This window comes from Temnothorax longispinosus, chromosome 5 (assembly GCF_030848805.1).
Source record: "Temnothorax longispinosus isolate EJ_2023e chromosome 5, Tlon_JGU_v1, whole genome shotgun sequence".
NCBI classification, from domain to species: domain Eukaryota; kingdom Metazoa; phylum Arthropoda; class Insecta; order Hymenoptera; family Formicidae; genus Temnothorax; species Temnothorax longispinosus.
This window is the reverse complement of record NC_092362.1, coordinates 4183210-4208309: the sequence shown is the minus strand read 5'-3', so window position 1 is coordinate 4208309 and position 25100 is coordinate 4183210. Positions and strand designations below refer to the sequence as shown.

General features: G+C 42.8%; 3 protein-coding genes across 4 annotated transcripts; 1 reads left to right on the top strand and 2 right to left on the bottom strand.

Moving 5' to 3' along the window:
* Positions 1–687: 687 nt before the first annotated feature.
* On the bottom strand, positions 688–14876 carry LOC139812763 (uncharacterized). Of its 2 annotated transcripts, none has more exons than XM_071777856.1 (13): positions 11984–14876; positions 11281–11432; positions 9939–10214; positions 9435–9591; positions 6806–7185; positions 6201–6517; positions 5444–5667; positions 5185–5358; positions 4376–4925; positions 4222–4298; positions 3971–4050; positions 3431–3701; positions 688–3309 (listed from the first exon to the last, which is right to left on the bottom strand). In XM_071777856.1, the coding sequence occupies exons 1-13, from the start codon at positions 13041–13043 to the stop codon at positions 1229–1231; spliced, it is 5799 nt and encodes a 1932-aa protein (XP_071633957.1). In that variant the 5' UTR covers positions 13044–14876; the 3' UTR covers positions 688–1228. The 2 variants fall into 2 exon arrangements, with proteins under 2 accessions (XP_071633957.1, XP_071633958.1); XM_071777857.1 differs by having other exon boundaries at positions 6806–7125.
* On the top strand, positions 7192–9428 carry LOC139812765 (uncharacterized). Its single transcript, XM_071777860.1, has 2 exons — positions 7192–7890; positions 8210–9428. The coding sequence occupies exons 1-2, from the start codon at positions 7645–7647 to the stop codon at positions 8888–8890; spliced, it is 927 nt and encodes a 308-aa protein (XP_071633961.1). The 5' UTR covers positions 7192–7644; the 3' UTR covers positions 8891–9428.
* A 4843-nt stretch (positions 14877–19719) lies between the features above and the next one.
* On the bottom strand, positions 19720–25017 carry Prx2 (Peroxiredoxin 2). The gene is made up of 4 exons (XM_071779439.1): positions 24860–25017; positions 20997–21149; positions 20240–20548; positions 19720–20059 (listed from the first exon to the last, which is right to left on the bottom strand). The coding sequence occupies exons 2-4, from the start codon at positions 21128–21130 to the stop codon at positions 19915–19917; spliced, it is 588 nt and encodes a 195-aa protein (XP_071635540.1). The 5' UTR covers positions 21131–21149; positions 24860–25017; the 3' UTR covers positions 19720–19914.
* Positions 25018–25100: the final 83 nt, after the last annotated feature.

Below are 25100 nucleotides of genomic sequence, written 5' to 3'. Positions count from 1 at the left end.
CTCGTCGGAGATCAACATCTTTCCCATGGCACTCCTGTCGTCGTTACGCTTTGTACAATACGCGCGCGTACTGAAAACGAGTCGCTGACGCCAGTCAACGGTTTGTTTGCACGATCGTTTGGAGGCCAAATGAGATCCGCTTAATGCGATCGAGCGAACGGTCCGACGGCTCGATCCTCTGCCGGTTCCACGTGGAAAGGGCTTCCGCCGTGGCTGCAGCGGCCACGGCGGAAGGGTCGGCCCAACCGGAGAAGCGGGCTCGAGAGGGCACGTGGGGTGGCGAAGGGGTGACGGAGAATCGAGCCATGGCGACTTCGGGGAGGCACGCGCTCGTGACACGCGCTCGTCTCCCCTCACTCTCCCCCTTACCACTTGAGATCGCCCCGGGGACATTAATCCCGTTTAATCAAACACCGGCCGGACCCGTAACCGTCGTCGTCTCATTGTATTTATTATTTGTTGCGGGAAAAATGAAGCGGGGAGACCGTGTTTGTGCAAGCATTGTTTAGAAAAAAAAGCACGACTTTGCGTGATTTAATCATCGCAATCGCAATCTTTCTTCTAAAAGTACGAACTCACTCGTAAGATTCTTGAGACATTTAACCCGGGCGATATTAACAAGAGATTGTAAGAAAGGAACTGATAAGAAATACTATGTTACAAAATTAAACGGTGAAATCGCATCAATCTTGTTTTATGCTCGCCCTTTATTTTAACTCCAACAATTAAGTATTTTGTTATAAGCAACTATCACGAATATAAAAACTGTTTTGTTACTTATTAATTCCCAAGAAGCTTAATTCGCGTGCTCTTAATTTAATATCATTAGTGCTTCAACGTTCTAGTTAATAAAAAAATTATTTAAACGTTAATATCTAATTGGTGCAAGAATTTGCAAATAAAATAAGAGCGCGAAACTAAGCGACGATTTAACGCGTGCTATTTGCATTTTACCTTCGCAAGTTGATTAACATCGGTAGTACGCGTTAAAATTAAACGTACCGTTGTTTCTATTATCGTTTAAGCATGATTTAATTGACAAATACAGCTCTTAAGACACGCTATTTAATTACATGCTACTTCTTAATTCGCTGGTAGGCTATTCTATTACTAAAGATTAATATCCTTTCATTATCATAAGACGAAGCAAGCTTAAGAGAAACAGGTTTTAAAAAATCTCATAGACACCTGGAACATTACATAAATAACCCTCGATTAGAGAACAGATTCATTCCTGAACCGTTTTAGAAGATTCATCCGAATGATCGTCATCAGTATCATCCGTCACATCCTCGGCCAGATCATTCTCAATCTCCCGCCCGTTGCTTCGTCGATTTCGCATATCGATCAACAGACTCTGCCTGCACAACGTCGAGATCGTGCTCATATTACCGCCATCGACGTTCCGGGTGCGAATCAATCGCGATAGCTTCAGTTTCCCGACGATCTTCGCCAACGGGCTCGAGGAGTCGCGGCGCTTCGCGATCACCCTCGGCAGAGACTCGCACCCGCGATCGGTCGTGGCCAACCGATCGAACGTATCGGGATCCACGTTGATCATGCCGGCGCTCGCCGATTTCACCAGGGAATCCGATCGAACGGCGACGTCGATCGTGCGATCTCCTACTTGGCGCGCGTCGACCTTGTCCTCGCCCAGAGAGACGGTTTCGTTTTCCGCGGTCAACGTCGTTGTTTCCGTTCGGTTTCTCACATCTTCCGGTTCTTCCGGGTTCGAAGCAGTTCCCATGATCCCGTTCGATCCCGACATTTCCGCGGGCATCGATAACTGAGTCGTCAACGTCCGTCGCCAAGGATCTTCGGGATTGGCGGCAACTTCTATCACGGAGCGACAGAAAGGACCGCCCCGCCGTGACAGGAAGCTCTCCTTGGCGCGCCGTATCCTAGAGGAACGCGATTCTAAGCTGCTGACCACGGAGGATTCCGCCGTTGTCGTTCGCCCTTCTCTTTTCGCCGCGGCGTCCGAGAGTATCCTAAGCTTGTGCATCAAGTCCGACGGTACCGCGTCGCATCTCGCGTGATTCTCGTCTTGCTGCTTCGCTTCGCTCTGTTTCCGACCGAATTTGACCTCTTGCCATCTTTCTTCGCGCTTTTGACTGTGGTTTCTTTCCCTGTCGCCTCTTCCTTCGAATTGCACTTGACTCCACTTGATATTGCGTTCTCCATCGTCCTGTGTCCGACTGCATTTGAGTTCGCCTCGTATTCGGCACGCGCTTTGATCCCACTCGGTTATCTTTGATTTCTCTGGATGCTCAGAAATTCGTGCAGAAGTTGTCTCGATCGAGCACAAGGGAGCGGTTGCAAACTCTGTGTCTGATTGACGAATTTTTTCTTCATCTATATATTCTACATCAATGAATGGTGGCTCTTCGTTACTCAATTGTTTGTTTAGTCTTTTATTTTCCACGTTATTCTCTTCGTACGGTGAATTCTTCACCGGGGTCGTTGTTGCGTCTTCCGCCTTGCTTCCTGAGCTTCTCCTGGACTCAGCTTGGGAGGAGACCTCGTTTTCCTTCGACGTGGAGCGCAGAGGCCACGGCAGCGACAACGAGACTCGCAGGAGAGCGTCCTGTCGGCACAATTTCGGCGACGACGATCTCGATTTGCTCTTGGATTTCGACGAACGTCGGTCGGAAGATCGACCGTCGACGGAGCTGTCGCTCTGCTTTCTCGAAGACGGTCGATCCTCTGATCGACGAAACGGGCCGAAGATCATGCGCTTCGTCTTCACGAAGACGTTTTTGGTGGAAGAATCCTTCTTAACACCCTCGACTTGATGATCGCGTGTCATTTTTTTAGATACGTTATTATTGACGGCCGCGGCCTCGTCCAGGCTTGAGAAACGATCTCGAATTTTCTCCGCGGATTTCGTTCCGCTTTCCGTACACGCCGTGGGAACAATTATCTTATTCAAAGTCTCCTCGTTGATAAGAATTCTTTCTAAACAGCGTGTTTTGTCGTCCCTGGCGACGGTTATGGGAACAGTCTGAATGGTGGAATTGGTAAAAAGACATCTCGGATTTTCCAGATTTGACTTCTTCATTTTCGGTAACGAAGAAATCTCTTTTACACAGTTGCTTCGGTTGTCGTAGGAGCTGCAAATTTCGTGATAGTCGACCGGCTCGTACAGACGATTATCCATCGTATCGCCGCACATCTCGTTTTTAAACGTAAGAATTTCGTAATGCCGATCCGCATCGGTCTGCAACTCGGGTGACCCGCAACTCTCGTAATGTGCTGAAGCTTCGTTTTCGCCATCAACGCGATATTCCAATGTATCCTTGTTATTCTCTGCGACAGAAGAATTAACATAATGAGATTCTTGTAAGAAAAAAAGATATAAAGTAACGGTAATTAAGGCAAACAAATAAAATAATGAAAGTTATAAAATTAAAGAAGAATATGGACTTACCTGAATTTAAATTTGACAATTTCGGTGAGATTCCCTTGGAATCGCGAGAGTCCGACGACGGGACCGTTTTTGTTGATTGATAAGCGCAAAAATCCGCGTCGAAAATTATCTCTCCTCGTTCGGCCTTCTCGTCGTCTTCGTCATCTTGGAGATTCTTTGCCTCGCTCGTCCGTTCGTTATTCGACAATTCATCCGCTAGACTCTCGATCGTCTCCTCACACGTCTCATCCTTACGCGTCTCGTCCATCCCCTTGCACGTGAGCGGTGGGTCCTGGTTGTACCGACAGGACTCTAATTTCAATTGCGTTATGATAAAACTTACTTTTCCAAAAAGTTCGAGCCTCGGGCGCAGTGACTCGATCGGTCTTGCGAATTTTGACGAGCGGGATAAGCAAGTCTTACCCGTAAAATAGACGATTCTTTTTATTGTGCATTCATGCTTCGCGCGAAAAATATTATAGTTAGATCAATGGCAACGTGCGAAAAATTAATACATTAAAGTAAGATTAGAGTAAGATTGAACTTTAGTTTTAAATGTACCGTAAGTTTTCCCGCATTCGAAGCCGTCGATGAGGTTTCGAGACTCTTCGCAGAGCGCGTAGATTCGACGTTGTCACTTTCTGAAATAGAATATCGGAAAATAAGGAAAGTAATATATCTTTGCTTTCCTTCCAAGGTGCGCAGTTTACGGGAAGTTGACAAACTTAGAAAACATCGCGAAATGAAAGACGTAATTAACTGTTAAAGACTTGATAAATCGAAAAAAGAAAATAGTATTTGGGATGTCTTACCGAGAAAGTCTTGCTTTCTTTTATCATTTTTACTCTCGCAAGTCGGCGTAGAGGGCAATTCGAGTCTCAGCGAATCTCTGAGAACACATCACCGATTTTTTTACACGATTGTCAAAGAGCGATAACTTGTCGAGGAAACGACTCGTAGATTTACCTGTTAGCTTCATCGCCCGATTCGTCCCAAGTGTCTCGATTCCATCCGATTGAACAGTCGGACTTAACGGAATCGCCGGAATCCGGGATCGAGCGCCGCTTTTTCTCGGTCCATCCCGTCGAGTCGTCGTCCTCCTTGCTTTCCTTGCACCAGCTCGGCTCCCAGCTCGACTTGTCCTCGTCCAAAGACGTCGTTTTTCCGTGCCAGTCCTCGGACACCGGAAAGTAATCCGGACTCGGACTGTTCTCGCTCGAGCAAGCCTGCGGACCGATTTTCCCGCCGGTGTTCCATCGTTCGCAGGTCTCGTCCTCCTCGGCCTTGATTAGGAACACCGGCGAGGGCTCGTGGCTCGATGTGACTGTGCCAAGAGGAACGGCAATGCTGGTGGTTTCGCTGGCCGCGACACAGTACACTGGCGTTTGATGGGGTTGCACTCCCGCCAAAGGGCTGGCGGTCTCCTCGATAACGTCCTCGATGTCGACAATCATCGCCTCCGGCTCGGAGTCCTCTACCATTGCATCCTCCGGATCTTTGATCCCTTGTGAGTTATCTGCGACAAGTAAATGCAATAATTATTACTATTTAGTAATTGAGAGAAAATTAGATGTGACAGCAGGTATAACTTACAATTAGAAAAATAAAACGTAAATAAGCAAAAGTGAGATATTTATATAATTAAGTGTGAAACAAAGTGTAAAATAATTAAGAATATACATTCAGAATTTTTGTGTACGAATGTAAGATTGTTTGAGAATGTTAAAAATGTTAAGAACGTTTCGTAAAGATCATTAGTAGAATAGAATACTTACTAGAGACCGGTAAGACGCCCATCCGAGTGTCGTCTTCAAGCTTGTCTGCAGAAGTGAGAGATTGAAGACTCGCGGAGCGACGTAGCGTGATCGATTCGTCACGAAGGCTGCCTTCGAAGACGCTTCCGTCGGACTTAGATCTCTTCAGCGTCCAGTGGAATGCATGATTCTTGCCTGCAATTACGGAATAACAATATTTTAGCAGCTATTACTTCAGAGCATCAACCCTCGCAAAATTACTCAATATTACGCGTCGTACTTGGTTCTTCCAACGTAACTCCGTTCGAATCTTGCGCGAACGGCGTGTAGCCCGGCCCCAACAGGCGGAACGTGGAGGATCTCGGTGATATCCCGCGGTACTTCTCCCAGTCGTACAGCTTCCTCGTAAATTCTCGAGATATACCCTCGAAACGGTAAGAGCCGACGGAGGTGCGAATCAACACTTCGTTGCCGCAGTTTACCCCTCGAGATGTAGCCATGAATCTTGAATCAATCAAAAATAACAATTCACAGAGCTCAGTTTCTATTTACTTTATATTTATATTTAATAAAAGTATCGCGATGAAAAAGGGATCCACTATATATTGTTTCTAAATCTTGAAATTATGTCCTTTACCATAAGAAAATTGAAGTTTCCTTTGTTTTGACACGTAATAAAATTTATAGAAAGCTTTTTCTGGTCTTATTTTTCTGCTTTAGTTTGCAAACTTATATATTGTGAAGCTATACGTTTTAAAATCAAAAGTTTTAAGTCAGAAATTGGTCGCAGCATTCAGAAACAAATAAAGTAGATCTTTTTTCTATAGCGTACAGAGGACAGTGATTTAAAAAAGATAGAGCAAAGTACGCCCGCGAATCTGTAAATAAAATTAAAGCTATTCTTGCAAGCTGCATTTAATAGTGATAACTGCAACGCAGAGAGCCGCGTTGCATCGCGCGTAGGTGAGATAAACATTTTATACTAATTAAAGCGCAATATTTCTCAGGTATTTCTTACACCGCTCGAATTTTTATACCTTGAATCGCCATCGAAGCAGTCGTTCAGCTGTCTCGCGTCACTCTCTCGAAGCTCCTTCCTGGTTCTCTGCCCGAACAGCGGCAGCAGCTTTTCCAGAGCGAGAAACTCCGTTTCGTCGATGTCAGACGCAACACGACTCGTCGTTGGTGACTTCGGTCTCTCGCTGCTTCGACACGCGGCTTCGCTCATCCTCCTCCACGTCTCCATCCTTTTGATGAAATCCTCGCAGAGATGCTGCTTCCCGTCGCTGCCGAAGCTCCCCGCGCTGCCGATACTCGCGCAGCTTCCGCGCGAGCCGGTCGAGTTCTGATTTTTCTGTCGTGCAAGACATGTCGAAAGAACAGTCAGAAATGTTGCGAATTAAAGAATAGGCATAGATATCGTATCAATCGCGACATGAAAAAGATCTCTTATAGTTGCGAAGTTTCAGAAGTGGTCCGTGATCTTAGATCTTACTCTAAAAGTCTAGAAGACATAATCGTGATAAAAGATTTTGCGATTTGAATCCAAGTTCCAAGTCGCCCCAAACTTTACAAGATTACAAGCTTTAATCCGGCCCTCTACTTGTTACTTTTCGCGCGATTGCTCGCAAGATCAACGTACACCGTAACATCTGGGCTCGGGTTTCGAGGAGGAGCGCCAGAGCTGCCAGTCGGTCAACCGTCGACGGCTAACGCGCTGCTGCTCGATGGCCGCGGCAGACCGACGACCTTTCTTCGCTCGCTTCCAGTCCTGCAGCTTCTTCCTAAACTCGGGCGCGAGCCGTTCCTCGTTCAACGGCAGGCCGTTGCGAGCGTTCTGCGCTGGCCCCTTCAGCCGCTCCCACTCGATCAGCTTCCGCTGGAACTCGGCGCCGAACTTCTCCCGCAGCGCCTGATAATCCCTGCGCGCTTCCCGATAGTAATTGCCGTTGTTATTGGTACCTGCAACGGTTTTACCGAGATCCTCGACGCTTTCGCTACAGCTGCGAGCTCGGCGCGTATCTGCGTTTACAACGAAGACATTTTATGCGGCGACGAGAAGCGTAGTAGTAAGCATGCAAAACGGTTAAGAGACCTTCGGGATTTTTGCGGGATTTGTCGTGTTTCTCAAGCATATGGGCACTTAAAGCTAGAAATAGAAGGCTTTATAGAAGCTTGATGACTGACATTGAACTAAAAAGATACAGCGCAACGTATACATTCATAAATCCGTACATTAAATTCAAGCTATTCTCGCGAGGAGCGTTTAATAGCAATAGTAGCAACACAGAGTATATTAAGCGATAAGTATAATAAATTGTTCATAAAAATATTAACGTTCTGAAGAATCTTTTATTCTTATATTTAATGTGTATTTGAATTGACACTTTAATATTTCTTTTTAACCAAACCGATGTCTTTTGTTTATCACGCATATTCACGATTTTTATTTCGTTTTGACAAGAGCAACATGTGACACTTATGCGAGTGGGTATGTTGCCAAAAAATTTTCAAGTGTGCTGTCAAATTCTGAACAATGTTGCGAAAACTTCATTGCCCGTCCTTCACTTCAGTAAGAAAGTGACACGAAATGGCAAGTTTATCGAGTGGCCAGAAAACGAAATTCGTTTAACCTCCGAACAGTACCGAAAGAAACTTGAACGATGTCCAAAACCATCTCTCGCACAACTCTGCTGTAAGAAGTTGTTTTCCAAGCCTGAGCCTAAAGTATGTCGCAAGTTATTCTTTACCTTGTTTTTAATCCAACCCCTATAAATTTTTTAATAAAAGCATACAAATAGGTTAATACAAATTTTGAAAAGGTTATGCGTTCAAAGTAGATCTCTCAATAATTTATATAAAGTAATTGTGTTTTATTAAGAAAAATCAAATTATTGATATTATAAGAATCCAATTATTTAATAAAAATTGCTTTATAAAAATAGAATCTTGTTGCTTCTAAAGATATCTTTTCAAAAAATATGTAACATAATATGACAATATTATCATTTATTAATGTAATTTCATGAAGCGTAATAAATTTTAGTGCAAAGCAATTACAGCCGGTGACGATTATATAAAGGCGCGACAATCCCTAAAGCTCCACATTAAAAATCTGGTAAAATTCGTGGAGGATGAATCGCAATTGATTGCAAACGATGTGAAGAGTCGTTTGGATAGCAGTAAGGCTGCTCGTGCAACTCAATTGGAGAATCTCCTCAAGAAGACGACGAGGAGGCTGGATGAACTGATCAAGCTGGACGTTTCTTACGGCAGCTGGATGCGAAAGGAGACGTTGATGCTCAACGACGAGATAAGACGATCTTTCGACGCTCTAGAACGAGCGATCGAGCCGAATGTGAAGCGCATAGCATTTATGCTGAATAGATTGCGAAGCGACGTGTCGACCTCCGTCGAGAGCGCGGAGAGAAATCTCGTTGCATGTCGTAAATATGATGTTCTTCTCGATTTCGCGAAATGTACGAAGGAACAATCGGACGAAGCGACGAAGATTCTCGATCGGATGAACGAGGAAGCGCGTCGCAAGTTCGAGGAGATCGGCAAGTTTCGCGAGACGGTCCTGAGAGCGCACGAGATAATGGCGCGGGAAGCGATAGAGATAAACCGTAAAAAAACAGCCGATTTCTCGAGATACCTGGAGAAATGTATCGTCCAGCTGAGAAAGTCGGGCAAGTGGCAGAAAAAAAAGATAAAACCTCAGAAATAAGCAAACAGCGTGAGCGAGCTGTTAAACAAACTCGAGAAATGTAACGAAAATTAAAATAATATAAAAACGAAAAAGTTATTTCTAATTAATTATTTCATTGATCAAACGATCTTAAAATTGCGGATAATTCGGAGAACTCGACCCCCCCGCTGTTTCGAACTTCAGAAATAAATGCGTAACAGAATCGTTTACCTATCGCGTGCCTTTGTGTTGGATATACGTACGTAATGTTTCTTTTGAATGAAGATTTATGGCAGAGAAGTGTAAAAGACTTCGCGAGAATTGGTAGTAAAACTACTGGATGTGAAGACGAGATTCTAAAAGAGATCGAAAATTTACTCAGGTTTTTTTGAAGATTTAATTGATAGATTTAAAGATTTAGTCATACAAAAATTTAATTGATAACAGATTATATTATAGATATCTTGCATTAGTAGCTTCTTCGCAATTAATACAGTTACTAATGTTAATTCAGAATTCGCATAATTCGGTCCAGCAATGTTCTCTGGGAAGCTTTACCGTACTGTTTAGTAAACTCGCTTACCATCGTTCGCGAACGATTGCGCCGCGACCACTCTAATCGGGCTCGGAGGAACGCTGAAGGTGGCGTTTGTCAGAAAGGCGCGTCTGACCTTGTTCCATTTCGAATCTTGCTGCTGTATCTTTGGCGCGGGCGTTACCGCTTCCTCGATCGTCGAATACTGGAAGTAAACATCAGATTCTGCGTGTCACGGCGACGTGACAACCGTTTGGCAAGAGAAAGCATCGCCGCGAAATTCGCGTTATTTACAGCCTCATTTTCTTGGGAGACGAATACGGAAGGCGCGTTTCGGTCCAAATCCCGCAGCAATGCATCCCCAAACGCGCGTTGAAGACGGAAAGAATGGAAAGAAAGAAATTTTGTTTCAGTTTCGGCGAACGTCATACGGGGAGTGGGCTTTCTCTCGACTTGACGATTAAGGTCTATATTTAACGGTGACGAAAGCAAATATGAAGATACAGGAAAATATTGCGAACGCCAGAAATTTGTGCGAATCACTCGTCCAACCTGCCGTTTGAATTCCCTCAGGCTTAAAATGTCCGGCCGCATCCTGGGACGTTGCGGCGAGCTCCCGCCGGAATCCTGCGCGCTCGACGGCAGAGGAGACATCGATTCCGGGGAGGACAAACTTCTGATCTCCTCCTCGTTCGACGGTATCGTGATCGTCAGAGTCGGCGTCGGTCTCTTCGCCGACACTTCAGGATCTTTCCCGCTTCCGCTTGCAGCGTGCATCGTCGCGTCCGATTCCGGTATAATGCGAATCAGTGGTTTACCGCGATTAGCCTAATTGAGAGAACGCAAACAATTTTACGCGATAATAAAATTAAGATTTCTATCTTCTTCTTTTAACCAAAAATAGAATACATTTATGAGCTCCACGGTAATCAATAAAAAATAATGCCCGTTTATTAAGGTGATCCTAAAGCCGTGATTCTAGCCGGTTTTTTCGGTTTTTTTCTTAGCACTAATCTTTTAATTGGCTTTATAGAAATGCAAAATTCTTGTCTAGAATTAAAGTACGCATCAAAATCTAGGTCATGGTGGTCGAATTTATATCGAAAACGAAAAAAATTTAATATTTTTGTTATACGTGACGACCACCACATATAAATTCGACCACCATGACCTAGATTTTGATGCGTACTTTAATTCTAGACAAGAATTTTGCATTTCTATAAAGCCAATTAAAAGATTAGTGCTAAGAAAAAAACCGAAAAAAACCGGCTAGAATCACGGCTTTAGGATCACCTTAATACATGTAATATATGTCAAGAAGAAATTAATATCTTGAATAAAAAACAATCCAAAACATTCTGTGGAAGAAGAAGAAACAAATTATACCCTTAAACGTGGAACATGGAATCCGCATTTCCTCAATTCCAAAATCGGAGAATCGGATTCGCTCTAATTTAGATATCGAGATAATTGTTAACAACGGTAAAACTCAGTTACAAATGTACGAGCGCGATTTAAAGATTGTCTGGAAGAGATTTGTCTCATTGTCAGAATGCTGGAACCATCTGTCCGTTAACGGATACGCCCGCGACACGTTGATCAAAGAAATTCAACGGGCGCGGTCGTGCGCGGCACGCGCGCATGTTGCCGTGGATATTTTTAAGTCGGCACTTGTACGTACACCGCCACTCGTGTCGCGGAAAAGGAATTTCGCGAGACGTTCTTATCAAACTGCTGCTTTCGCGAATTGCCGTCGACGCTGGCAATTGCGGACACGTTGCGCACGTAGAACAAAATTTGCACGAGAAAGACTGGTGCAATTAAATTACCAGATTTCCCGTAATTTAATTGCAGCATTAATTAAATTGTGGGATTTCCCCCATTTTGGCGTTACCTCACTATGAGATTCTATGGAATCGGCGCTCTCAGTAATGGGCGTGTCACGATCCAGCGATCGACCGTACCGATCTGGATCGTCCCTTTTCTTATCGTCCTTCACGAGAGGCGAATGTCGATCTGGATAGTTGACGATATTTTTGCGCGAATCTAAAAGGATGTATTCTTATTAGCATAATTTTTTCTTATGCATAATTTTTCGTACTCCAAGACTCAAATTTACCAATTATTGTAAACGTATAGAGAGGTAGTTTTGTAGTACTCTGTAATATTGCAATATTGTAAAGATACAAGTATGTCGTATCGTTGTTGCATCAAATTTTCAGCATATTAATAATCAAACATATTTATTATCAAATTTAAGATCAAGTTTGCTATTTTAATATTAAGTATCTTGATAATTTTTTATTAAGGAGAAATCTGCTTACGGTTAAGAAACTTTTATATAATTATCAATTTACAAATTTTAATATTAAATATCTTGGTAATTCTCCATTAAGAAAGAATCTACTTAGGCTAATCAGAATCTTTTATAATTATCAATTTTGAAATTTGGTCCGTAAACACCCTTAATTTTAAAACGACTCCGATATTAGTCTCGAAATTTCTGTCCTAGACCAATTTGCTTTTGAATTAATGAATGTATAATGCAGCGTCCACTTTGGGACTGCATTATGAAAACAGTAGATTCATATTCTCACCGTCGAACACGTCGTCGTTGGACGACGACGCGGACGATACTCTGCCGATCGGCGTGGATGGGCTGGAGACTTCGCTGGTGCAAGGCGACAGCGCCGATCCGGTGCTCCAGCTTCCGGCGGTGGTTGCGTCCGGGATTCGCAGATACTTGGTTGTCGGCGTCGGCGACGTGGTCGCCGGTGGTGCGTCCGATTCCGCGATGTCCGCGAGATCGTTCGTGCACGCACGCTCCCATTTGAAGGCCGCCTTCACCCTGGTCCACTTGCTGACCTTCGGGCCGCCGTTGCGACCCGCGTTTCTCGCTCCACGTTTGTCCGCCTCGCCCGTCCGCTCGACCAGGCGCGATCCGAGATTCTGCTCGATCGGCACGAGCGATCGGCTCCGCTGTCTCGACGACGCGGACGACCGCACGCTCGAGCGCTCGCTCCTCCGTGGCGTCGAGGACGCGGCGTCCCGGCAGTTCGACAGCATCGCGTCCAGCAGCGACTCCGCGAAACCGGTGTCCTCGTCGGCGAAGTCATGATGCAGCTCCTCGCCGTTTGCCAGAGCGATCTCCAGCCGACGATTCGCGTTCAGCTGTACCTTCGCGCGCTCCAGACCCCGCACGCGCCGGAAGTACTCGGAGCTGCGCATCCGCAGCTCCAGGATCTGCTCCGTCAGCGCGCACAGCCGGTCCAGGTGCTCGAACGCCTCCTCGGTGAAGGGGATCGCGTCACCCCCCATCGCCGAGGTCGCCGAGTTCGGCATGGTGTCGTAGTCGAACGAGTGACCCTCGAACGGCGACGCGCCCAGCTCGCCGAGATAAACCGCGAGATCCTCCTCTTCCTCCTCGCCGGGCCCTCCGCGGGACGTCATCCCCGAGCGGTAATCCCGCGCGAGCGCGACCGGCGAGCACTGCGGATCCGGAGGCGGGGTCGGAAGTCGACCCTCCTCGGGCTTGTCCTTGACCCTGGCAGCTCCTCTTTGATCTCGCGAACGGCTCGGGCAGCCCGACCTGTCGAGCTTCCTCTCGGCTTCGAACGCGCCGGATTCCTCGGCCGGCCGGGCATTATCTTTCGCCATCGGATGGATCGCGGAGCGAGGATGCGAGATCTAGATACTCCGCGGAACGTGACGGGCAATATTTAACGAACGACAATTATGGGAATTTAACGACGTTGTCATCTTTTATGTGGTTTTAGTGGTTTTACCGAAACAGCGCCGTAACGTGTCGTCACGTGCGGTTACACGTCCATAAAATTTGAGTAACTTGGATTGGTATCAGAAATCTTCTCGGATTCTAAATATTTATTTTAATTTTAATGTTAGGTAATATTATTTTATTATATATTTTGTTGTTTCAGTAAAAAGAAATCTGTAATATATCGGAATATTTGTATCTTGTTAAGCGATCATAAGGGCTGTTTTTTTTTTATTTCGTCATTATTATGCGTATCAAGCGGTTTTTATTAAAAGAATTTTATTACGTATTCTTTTACGCCACTCGTATATTTCGTTTACTCCGGTTTACTCCGAGAAATCCGAATAGCTTTGTCCAAATGTTTGTACCATAATAAATGTTCTTTGTCAGATTTGTTTCTGTACGCTCCGGTAGACGGAAATGCGATCTATAAATTGATGGTACGAGCGAAGTGTTGATTCCTCTCATAAACATCCGATCGTCTAAATATTATGGGAAGCGAACGCGCGGTAATGGATTTCGAATGCACTAACGCCGCGCTTTTCCTCCTTGCCGTAAGAACCGGAGAAGCACAAAAATTACAAAGTAGAAACATCAATTCCTTTCTTTATTTATTCGGCACTGAGACTCTCCACCACGATTTACGCTTTCCATAGTGTTCATATGATTGCTTTATCCAGTTTCTTCACCCGTCTCTTTTTTTGTCCAATCGAACGTACGTGATGTTTTTGGCTCAATGAATTAAAAAAGTTTATTAGATGTCACTCATATGGCGTATGACGTTAGCTGCGACAATATTAAATCGCCAATTTAAGTATCTATTTATATAGGTCAAAGAAGCACATCTTTGTTTTACGCGGAGCACCATTCCTTTGTTACGATCCGCCCGATTTCTTCCACGTCGCTCTATCCGGGTGAAGAGAGCGATGTTACACCCCCGTTTTGAATTTTTACTCTCAAAATTCATTCCATCATAGGGTTTGTCTTTCAAAATATAGTTGATACAAACTGGGAATACATTACTTTTCACCACCCACGTACACCATTGTTACCATGGTATCGAAAGACTTTCTTGATGAAGCGTTTCGATTAATCGGTCGCAATTACGTCCACGCGAGAACGTGTCTTCCTTCCTTCTTTTTTTTTTTAATTCAATCGCCGAAATTGAAATCGTAGATTCGCATTCTCGGCGCACTCTTGATCGTTTCGCCCTCGCGACGTCCTCCGAAACGACGGGAATCCGGTCGCGCGACCTCGCGAGGTCGCCTCTTCGCTGGCGAGAGCGAGAAGCACGTCGGACGCCGCGCGTTTCGAGACTTCGGCCGATAGCGCGCCGAATTATTTTCGGTGACGAGCATTCGGCCGTACGTATTTACGGCGGATGCGTGCGTGTGTGTGTGTATGTCGAGTACACGCACGAGTTGCAAAGGCGTCGCGACGCCGCGCCGAGACGGGAGTCTTCGCGTCGGTAGGCGGGCATGCGCGACTGCTCGCGTGCGAGAGCGCTCTTCCTGTTCCCGTCGTCGAAAATAGACGGGAAGGCGGCGGCGGCGGGAAGACGCGACCGTACGGTCCTTATTTATAAGCGCCGCGAGCGCGGAATGACGCTACCGATCATAAAGGCTCGCCGTGCTACTTTCGCTATCGCGCGTTAGAGAACCCTTTCTAAGAATTGCGGGTCCATTAGGAAAATGTAGAATATAAGATTTCGTACGAGGCTTGGCCTAGCGGGATGTTAAGCTGATGTTTTAAGTTATACCTTAATGTTATAGCGTTTTTCACTGGCAGAGCCGCAGAGCTAGTGCGCACTCAGTGCACATTAAAGCCGTTGTACACTGATTTAATCTCTAATATTTGAAGTAAAATGCAAATATTTCGACTGATAAAAATACCCAGTACATATATTTTACAAATAGTGCAATAAATATAGATATATTATCGTATATAACTATATATATATATATATATATATACGTTGGTTTGTGTACGACGGCTTTAATGTGCACTGAGTGCGCACCAGCTCTGCTAGTGAAAAACGCTATTAGTTAGATAACAGAAGAAAAGAAGCGTCAAATCAAAACTTGCGTATATACTTGTATATACGCAACAATCTATAATCCTTTTATAAAAATTTTAACTTTTTTTCTTGGTTGAACTGAATAAAAGTTCGTTAACTATAAATGACTTCATTCAAGCAAGTTTTCTTCGTTTAATGCAATATAAATCTCATTTCGAGTTTGTTGCATATATGCAAGTATGTAAGTATTTATTTGACACTTTTTTTTGTTCTATGTGCAATTTAATAAATTTAACAAATTGTTCAACGCTGATGGACCTTGGCGAAGTGTGCGCGTAAAATGAAATTTTATTTGAAAAAAATACAGTCGCGGTTCTCCAGAAAGTATCTTCCCTTATATACAATATACCTACGTAATACGAACTATTCCTTCATCGGTAATCTGGTTAAATCGGGCACTAGTAGCATCACAATCGCCGCACCTGCGAGATATTCGACATTTAGCACATCAAAATCATATAAACACAACGAATCGCTTCTTCGTACCCATCAAGCTGGCCGACGCGACGATTATACTTAGCAGGCAGGTCGTCCTCAGGAAGAGCTGCAACGCGAAAACCGTCAAGTGGGGAAGTATCCTCGTCAGACCCATTACCGTGCCTCTGGAACCGATACCAGAAAAGCTATACGAATTTTATTACTACCGCGCGTACGCAAACATTTGATTCCCGAAAACGCGTCTGATGGTCTAAGATTAGCCGGAACGTGCCGCGGGAACGTTCCGTTTTTGCGCGACCTACCTCAGAGCGGTGGGATAATTTTCCAGCAGCAAAACGCACGTCGTCGTGCATCCGATAGCGTAAGCGGCCAGGAAAATCGACGACAGAATTACACGAATCGCGTGGTGCAATCGAAAAATAAGCATGAGCGAGGCCACGCCGCCCGCCAGTCCCGAAAATACTGAAGGCAATCAAAGAAGAGGAGATCCTTTTACGATAAATATAATAACGTAGTGTATCTTCACGATTATATTGAAAAGATTTCAAGTCAACTGATAATTTATGGAATTGTGAATTTTAGAAAGCGTAAAAATAACAAAGTTTTGAAATTCAATTGAATAGTGCATTTTGGTTGGACGCTCTTTTAATTGCGATAGCAATCTTTGGCGGTCGTTTAGAAATTTAGATGTTTACTTAAACACGGCCTTCTGCCAACGACGTCGATTCCAACGATGAGCAACGTCTCTCCCAGCACGTAGCCTAACGACACCAGGGACAGCAGCTCGAAACGCGTCTCGTTCACCTCGTCGCAGCTTCGCAAAAAGTCCAAAGCTATGCTCCGGACGTCGACGTTACACGTGCCGTTCCCGCTTACGACGTAGTCCTTCTCCGTTTCCTGGAGAACGTGCGTGTTCCACAGAGCGAGCCAAGCGAATCTTAAACATCGTTCTCGTGATTCTCCTCGCGATCGGAGTGCAAGAGACAAATAGCTCACGAGGGAACCTCCTTTATTACCCGGGCATGTGCAGAAGACACGCTAACATTCCGCACAGTGTCACACGCTTATACGGAGGCTCGTATATTCTGCGGATCCGCTCGCAGGTCTTCGTGAAGTACCTTTGAATAATGCCACTTTCATCTTCGTCGTCTGGACGCACGCAGCCTTCTAAATCCCTGATCTGGATCTGGTAAAGAACAATTCCGGAGAAATAAAAGAGTCATCAAAGAGAATAAAATAAATAAAAATATCAAAAGACACATATTCATTTCAGGTAAATATTTAGATGCGATAAATTGAATGATAATAATTATATGATATAATTATATGAACGTAAATTAAATAATTAAATGATAAATTATTAAGACATTCATTCCTCATCTATAGTTATAAATAAATTATCTTTCTGTAATTATATATGATTTAACTGTAATTTCCTATTTCTATCTATATAATATTGTCCTACATTTGCTATCCATGCTCCTGTTTTATTTCTTCCCACAAACCGAGTTTATAGAATCGTCCATTCAGGATTTGAGCGATAGCAGGCGAGAATTAGAAATGGAATGGTCTAGTCTACGAAATAACGAGATTTTCGAGGGAGGATTGAATTGCCGTACCGGGTAGGTGTCGGCGTGCTTCGAATTATTGATGGCGTACATCTGTTGGAGCACCGCAAGCGCTTGTCTCGGCCGTTGACGGTGCAACGAGTACCGAGGACTTGGCAATAGGAGACCCGAGGTACAGACGATCACCAAGCTCAGCGTGCCGCAGATAATGACGAGTACTCGCCAGGAACTCGGCCGGAATTCCTTGTCCAGCATGCGTATGACGGACGGCATCATGGACCAGGAAATGCCTTTCCGAACAAAGGAATCTCTTTGTAATTTTTCGACATAACGTTTCTCTCGACGAGAAAATAACTGAAAATTTCAGTAGAGTTTAAATTTTTCTGTAAATATTAAACATTAATCTTTGAACTCATTGTCGGTTGTTAATTGAATAAGATTAAATATAGATTGACTCTTCTTTTAATCGGTCTACAATTGAATCTTCCATTTTCTTTATTTCGTTAACGTTGAATTGTAAAAAGCGCACAAATGAAATTATTTTTAAAAGTCGTTGTATTTTTTAAATAAACAAAGATGTCAAATGAAATAAAAATAATTTACGTAAATGTTCAGTCCAAAGCTTATCTTTTACACTCGTTACATTTTAACGCATTCGGAATGCAGATATCAGAGAAATAAATTGTTTAATAAAAAGAATAAATTATGAATTGAATTGGAAATAATCAATGATCAAAAAGCATGGAATTTATTAAATTAAATAAATGTAATAAACTTAAATCATGAGGAATTATTTTGTAAAAGCATTCGATATTACCTAAGGCTGATAAATAGCCGACCACCCAAAACATGTCGATTACAGCTAAACACGTTCCTCTCTTTCTCATCGGTAGGCACTCGATGAGATAAACTCTCAGAACGATATTATTTCCGGCCACTCTACGAATATCAGCTTTGCGTCAATGACGCAATTATCACCCGCATGTTAATAAAATTCACTGTCATGCAACTACGAAAGCATGATCTGCATTTTGATGTATTGTTTTTACGATATTTTTCGCTTCTTTGCATACCAAAAATGCAAGCAAAAATATCGCTTTTTGATTTAAAAAAAAATAAAAAAAAAATAAACTGCAAATATGAAATACATATATATGCTAATAAAATTTCGTTATAAAAGGTTGGGAACTTACCCCAATCCTAACATGAATACCGACAAGTTTATCAAAAAATTAGCTTGGGCGAAGGAAAGAGTAGCTGAGGCGAAAAACACGATGCACATAGTAATCGGGATAGATTTTCTACGACCTGCAACGTCTGATATAGTTCCAAACAGAAACGTACCTACTGCCATTCCTGAGTGTGATCAATACGATTAAAAACCATAGGAAACTGGTATATGTTTTAACGCACAACTAAAAATACATAATTTTGCTTTTCTATACAAATTTAGCTTTTGTATAATATTGGACAACTAATTCAATGGAATAATTTAATTTCAATCTGATTAAATTGCCAATTTAACATTTTAGTATAAAATTCACTAAGATATCGGGTTTTAAATCGTATACCGAAACTGGAAGTAGCGATAGGCATTGTGGCTTGATCTCTATTGAGCTTTAAATCGCACGCTATCAGCGGTGCCACGATAGGAACAGTCAGGGAAGTGCTTGCTTCCGCAAGCGACAGTAAGCCGCATAAAGCGACGGTGAAATAATGCCAGATACCCCATCCTGCATTAAATTTACAAATTTAAAGTGTATATTTTTAGATATTTTTCTAATTAGAAAAACTTATTTCTCAAATGCAGATGTAAGTATCATAATTATCGTGTAATGTCCAAGTTATGTAACGCGTCTCGTTATGGTTGAGTTTTTTTGTCCGGAAATATATAATTGATGCAATATAATAACCAATTTTCCCAGGAGAATGCAAATAATTTTTCCATCCAATTCGTCATCCTTACCTGTTTCAGTTATTGCAGTCTCGCAATCGTCACTCATGCCACGTGATGTGACAATCTTATCGCAATAGCGTAGAAAAAATTCGCCAAAGAATAGGTTATTAAATCAAATATTAAACGTAAAATAAAGTTTTTTGCAATTTGCCAGCTCAAAATTCTCGTCGAAATCCTTATGTTGAATTACTAATTATGACAAAGATTAATAAAGGAAAATATTGACAGTTACGACTGCTATAACGCGTTGAAAATAAGGCGGCATTTCTAACGACTTGAACTTGAACCTCGCACGGACTTCGATAGTAATATCCCAATCATTTGAGCTTTTTCCTATCGAGATTTTTGTGCCGCTAAACTCACTCAGCATTTTTTAATCGATACTCGTGACGACTTGTGACAACCCGTTATCACGAGTACCGTCTGCGTATGTCTGTATCGTCAATTGCTTTTGATATATCGATATCAAACGATTCATAATTCGTACACGTAAGGTGATAAAATACTCTTTAAGAATGTATAGAAAATAAATCCGTTTATTAAACTGAAGACGGATATTTCAATGTGAAGATCGTGAGATGTATATCTAACTATGCTAAGTAGAAACAGAATGTGTCAAACTCGAAGAGTACGCAGCGAAAGAGTATAAAACACACATACACGCGAGTGCAGTTAACAGTAGGTATGAAGAAACATTAGTATGAATTTATTGTCTATTGATCCTTGAAGTATTCCAGCGAGCCAACGACGTCGGGCTTCATAGTCTTCTTCCCAGGTTTCCAACCGGCCGGACAAACCTCACCGTGCTTGTCGGTGTATTGGAATGCTTGAACCAGACGCAGAGTCTCGTCCACGGATCTGCAATAAATATGCAAATTCATTAATATTGCAAATATAATATGCAAGATCATTAGTATTGCTAGCAATACCAAAATCGCATTAAATCCTATATTTTGAAATCCCTTATATCGCGAGGTACAAAACCAATTTTTAAATTTTAAATTTGCTACAACTTTAATAATTGAGCAAGAGCCTCACCTTCCTACGGGCAGATCGTTGATGGTGACCTGACGCAACTTCTGCTTGTCATCGATGATGAAAAGACCACGGAAGGGGATTCCCGACTCCTCGTCGAGCACGCCGTAGTCGCGGGCGATCTTGCAGCTCTTGTCCGCCAACAGAGGAATGCTCATCTCACCGAGACCGCCCTGTTTGCGCGGCGTATTTACCCACGCGAGGTGGCTGAAGTGGGAATCGGTGGACGCGGCAATCACATGGCAGCCGATGTCGGTAAACTCTTTCACTCGGTCGGAGAAAGCGATGATTTCCGTCGGGCACACGAAAGTGCTGCGGTTAAATAATTATTATGCAAATCGTAGCCCATGACAGTCCACTTAAATTGTCTATTTCTTACTCCGAAAGCTTTAAGTTGTGCAATGTGATTTTAAAAATGTTTTTCCTGTAAATACAAATCTCTCGAAATTTAGGTATTTCTTCGTGAAATCCATCAGCCAATTGTTAACCGTAATTGAGATAAATGCGTGACGTAAATTGCTTTAAACTCTAATTAGCAGCGCGATTTTTAAAACGTGGATCTGTTTTCCAGATCTCGTAGAATGTAGAACACAATATCTCTTTGTTATCGTTTCAAATGTATCAGCCAAGAATCAAGGACGTACTTTATGCAAATACTAAGCAACTACACAACAGCACTTCTTGTACAGCGGCGACTGAGGATAGCATAACTGTCTTGTTACATCCCGCCTATATGAAAGTACGATAGTAATGTGCTTACAAGTCCAACGGGTAGAAGAAGAGCACAACATATTTGCCCTTGTAGTCGGAGAGTTTAATATCCTTGAACTGTCCGTTCACAACAGCGGTCCCGGAGAAAGCGGGCGCCGGTTTCTGGAGCTCAGGCACTGGCATGGTTACTGCTGTTTTGTTGCTGCAATCAAGAATACAAAAGGAACTATGAACTATACAATCTCAGATCTTGTGACGATGAAACGCATTCATTAACATGCGACTCACTCCTAATATTATCTAATATTATTATCCAATAAGTCGTTACGCAAAATCTGCCTCCCCGCGATAAACGTATAAATTCAACGATGCATTACAAAGCTTTTTTTTATTGCCGTATTAACAGAATTCGAACAACATTCTTGCAACTTGTCTCTGCCAAGAAACGACCCTGAACATTCGCAAGTTCGCGCGATAAAATCTTTCTGGAAATATCAAATAGCGAAAATATCGCGTTTCGATGGAGAACGCACTTAAGATTAAACAATTCGTAAAAGTAATCAATAGCGTTAAGTCAGCACTCAGCACGAGTGGATTTCCGCGCGATAAGGTTTCCAGCACCGTCACTAGCTAAACGTTTGGTCAACGATAAGTTGTGTAAAGATCCCCGCGTGTTTTGTGTATCGACTTGTCACGAATTCACATGGCGCACGCATGCCATTATTATCGCCGTTGACGACCAATAAATACGAAATGTCAATCGCGACAACGGAACAGATGAAACACGAATAAGAAATAACGGGACCCGTAGGAATTCGATGACGCAGAAACGCGGGAATCAATTATGATTAAACATACCGAATTTATTTGTCGGAATAATATTAATTATTAAATATTTTTTACTCGGAAACCGCGAGTAAATAAATATTTAAATGAGCCGTCGGTCTAAGAAGAAACCATCCGCGAATTTTATGAATAGTCAACTTGTTTATTTGAATGCCTCCCATGTCAGTTTATTATAAATCGGTAATATATATATCTCTGACGCACGCTAGGCACCGAATTACAATTTACATAGAGCTTTCCGCATTCTGCATAAATTAACATTGAAGATTTACTCGGTAGTTCTTGAACTTTCGAGATAATGCAAGAGGGACGCTTTACGGGAAAAAGATTCAGTATTTCCCCAGGACCAAATGGGATGAACACCGAGGGATCGATTGAACCGGGACACCAGGTGGGAGCCTTCGGGTCAAGGCAGGTATACACAAGAAGCCGAGATTTCGTGTGAATAAGGAAAGGAAAATAAAGAGGAACGTATGGTATAAAGGAAAAGAACTGTCGCTTGGTATAATATAAAGCGACTTCGCGCAGAAGTGCGGAAAAGGACATTTCAACTAATCGCACGGACGACCTCGGCGTTATAGCGAAACTTTTCTTTGTCGCACGGCTCCATTCCGAGCTCGCTAATTCCAGTAATAATGGGCACTCAGCGATAACCGCAGCCTTGCATTCTTTCTATCTTAAAAAGAGAGAAATCGTTAAGGGCTAGTTTTACGGAATTTAATGTTTACTCTTTGTATCCGTAATAATGTTAACATATCGAATCTGGATCCTAAAGCCTGATCTACAATGTGTTCTTTGCTTCCTGTTTTCTGCTCTTACCTCTTTGCGACTATCTTGTATTTCGCAATTCCATCGCGCAATTCCGCGTAACGTGATGTTTTTTGTTCTCTGTCGCCCAAGATAAAAATTGACGAACTTCAGAAGAGACAAGAAACATCACGTTACGCGACGGAATTGCGAAATACGAGATAGTCGCAAAGAGGTAAGAGCAGAAAACAGGAAGCAAAGAACACATTGTAGATCAGACTTAAGTGACATTCAAGATTAGGAGGCAATTTGTTTTTTTCTCATATGCTTCGACGAATTGTCAAATATTATAAAATACATTACGTAGACAATGTGAAGATTGTATTGTGTATTGCATGCAATTAATATAATAAATTAATACATAACATGTAATTAATCATATTTGGTACTCAATTTATTGCGTTTCAGTGTTATTCGTGTTTCCATTAGACGTTGGATTGTGATCGAAACGTGAAAGGCTCGTTTAACGGAATTTAATGTTTACTCTTGTATCCGTAATAATGTTAACACATCGAATCTGGATCCTAATTGACATTCAAGATTAGGAGGCAATTTGTTTTTTTCTCATATGCTTCGACGAATTGTCAAATATTATAAAATACATTACGTAGGCAATGTGAAGATTGTATTGTGTATTGCATGCAATTAATATAATAAATTAATACATAACATGTAATTAATCATATTTGGTACTCAATTTATTGCGTTTCAGTGTTATTCGTGTTTCCATTAGACGTTGGATTGTGATCGAAACGTGAAAGTCTCGTTTAACGGAATTTAATGTTTACTCTTGTAACGTTTACATCGAATCATAACAGTGTCGAACAACGTGGACCTTGACATTCAAAGTTAGGAGGCAAATTTTCTTGTTTACACTGAAGAATTACCAAATATTATAAAATATATTATGTAGACAATATAAAGATAGTGTAATATTGTGCACGTGCAATCTATTGCATGGTATACGATTAATATATAATAACTTGATACACAATACAACGTAATTATATCTGATTTGCTGCCGTTCACAACATTATTCATGTTTCTCGTTAGAACCGCCGTTTTAAATTTCAATTCGTTTCTGACGACGACGTATTCTTAAAGGAATTTTCATGAGAAACGATACGACTAATCTGTTCGGTAATTTGCTCGACGTAATTAGCCGACGGTGATTACCGCGCATAAATCCATACGCGATACGTGCCGGCAAAAGCAACTCAACTGACATCGCTCTGTATACCGAATTGCGTTAATTTGCGCAACGACAAAATAACTCGGAATCGGTCTAAAAAAAAAAATCTGTCACAAATTCGGTATCGTCGTTTCTTTTTTCCTTGCCGTCACGCGAAACGTGAACGTTTCCAAGAAAGACGAAAAAGCCGCAGAAAAATGTTTCCAATCGTCGAAAGAGATAAAAGAAAAATACGTTTCAAAGATTTATAAAACGCCAAGAAAGTTTTTTAAGTTGAGTCGGATTAAATAAAATTTTAATGTTGAACAAAAATACACAGAAGGCTATATTTTCGGTCTTTCGTTCTCGAAATTAAGAGCAGAATTAACGGTGAGAACGCAAATTCACACATTTTTCCCCGACGGCACACTAAATTCTTAGGCTGTCGCTCCGATATTCACTGTCAGTCACTGAAAATCTACAATGTGCGCGACGTAAACTATAGATTTCGAGCACTGCCATGGTGAATATCGGAACACACAAACACAGCCTTATTCGCGAGAATAATTATTTCCTCGAAATTATTTGCGTTCCCGTTCCGACGGAACGCACAAGTCTCCGCAAACTCGTTTCGTTCCGTAATACGCGACTCGCCGGATAGCGACGGTGCCGACGGCCGAATAGTTGTGGTGATCTGATGATCTGAATCCTCTCCAGCTCTAGCTCTATCTCTCTCTCTCTCTCTGACCTCCGGTCTTGCGAAATAGAGCGCAATCACGCGAAATGGAATCGCGAAACGGTATTACGCGCCGAAACTGCCGAATTACGTAATTCGTTTTCGTGGCCCGCCCGGTGGTGCCTCGATCACAATAACGCGAGCGATTTCGTCGTCCGATAAACCGCCGGATTTCGACCGTCGACGTCGGACAGGGAATAATAGGCCGCCACATTTAGAGCGATCCGTCTCCGGCGTCATTCGCGTCGTCCGTTTGCTTCGGTTCGCTCGCAATGTCTTGATTTCACAGGAAATTATATGACGCACGGCGAACGAGCGATGTGCGGGAAAATTCGGTGACGACGGTGGTTACCTTGAGTAGCTTCCTCGAAGAAGACTGCGAGCTCCGAAAGACGTAACGGTGACGAGAAAGGAACAGGAACTCGCCGGTCGGCCGGTCTCTGAGAACGTGAGAACCTTTTGGTATCGACCGCTGCATATATATACACGAAGAGGCCGAGCGGCGTCGGGGATCGTCGCGACATCTGGCAGTCGGCCGTTCTACCGCGTGAACTTAGGAACAAATAGGAACAAAAGAGATCCGAGGTTCTTAA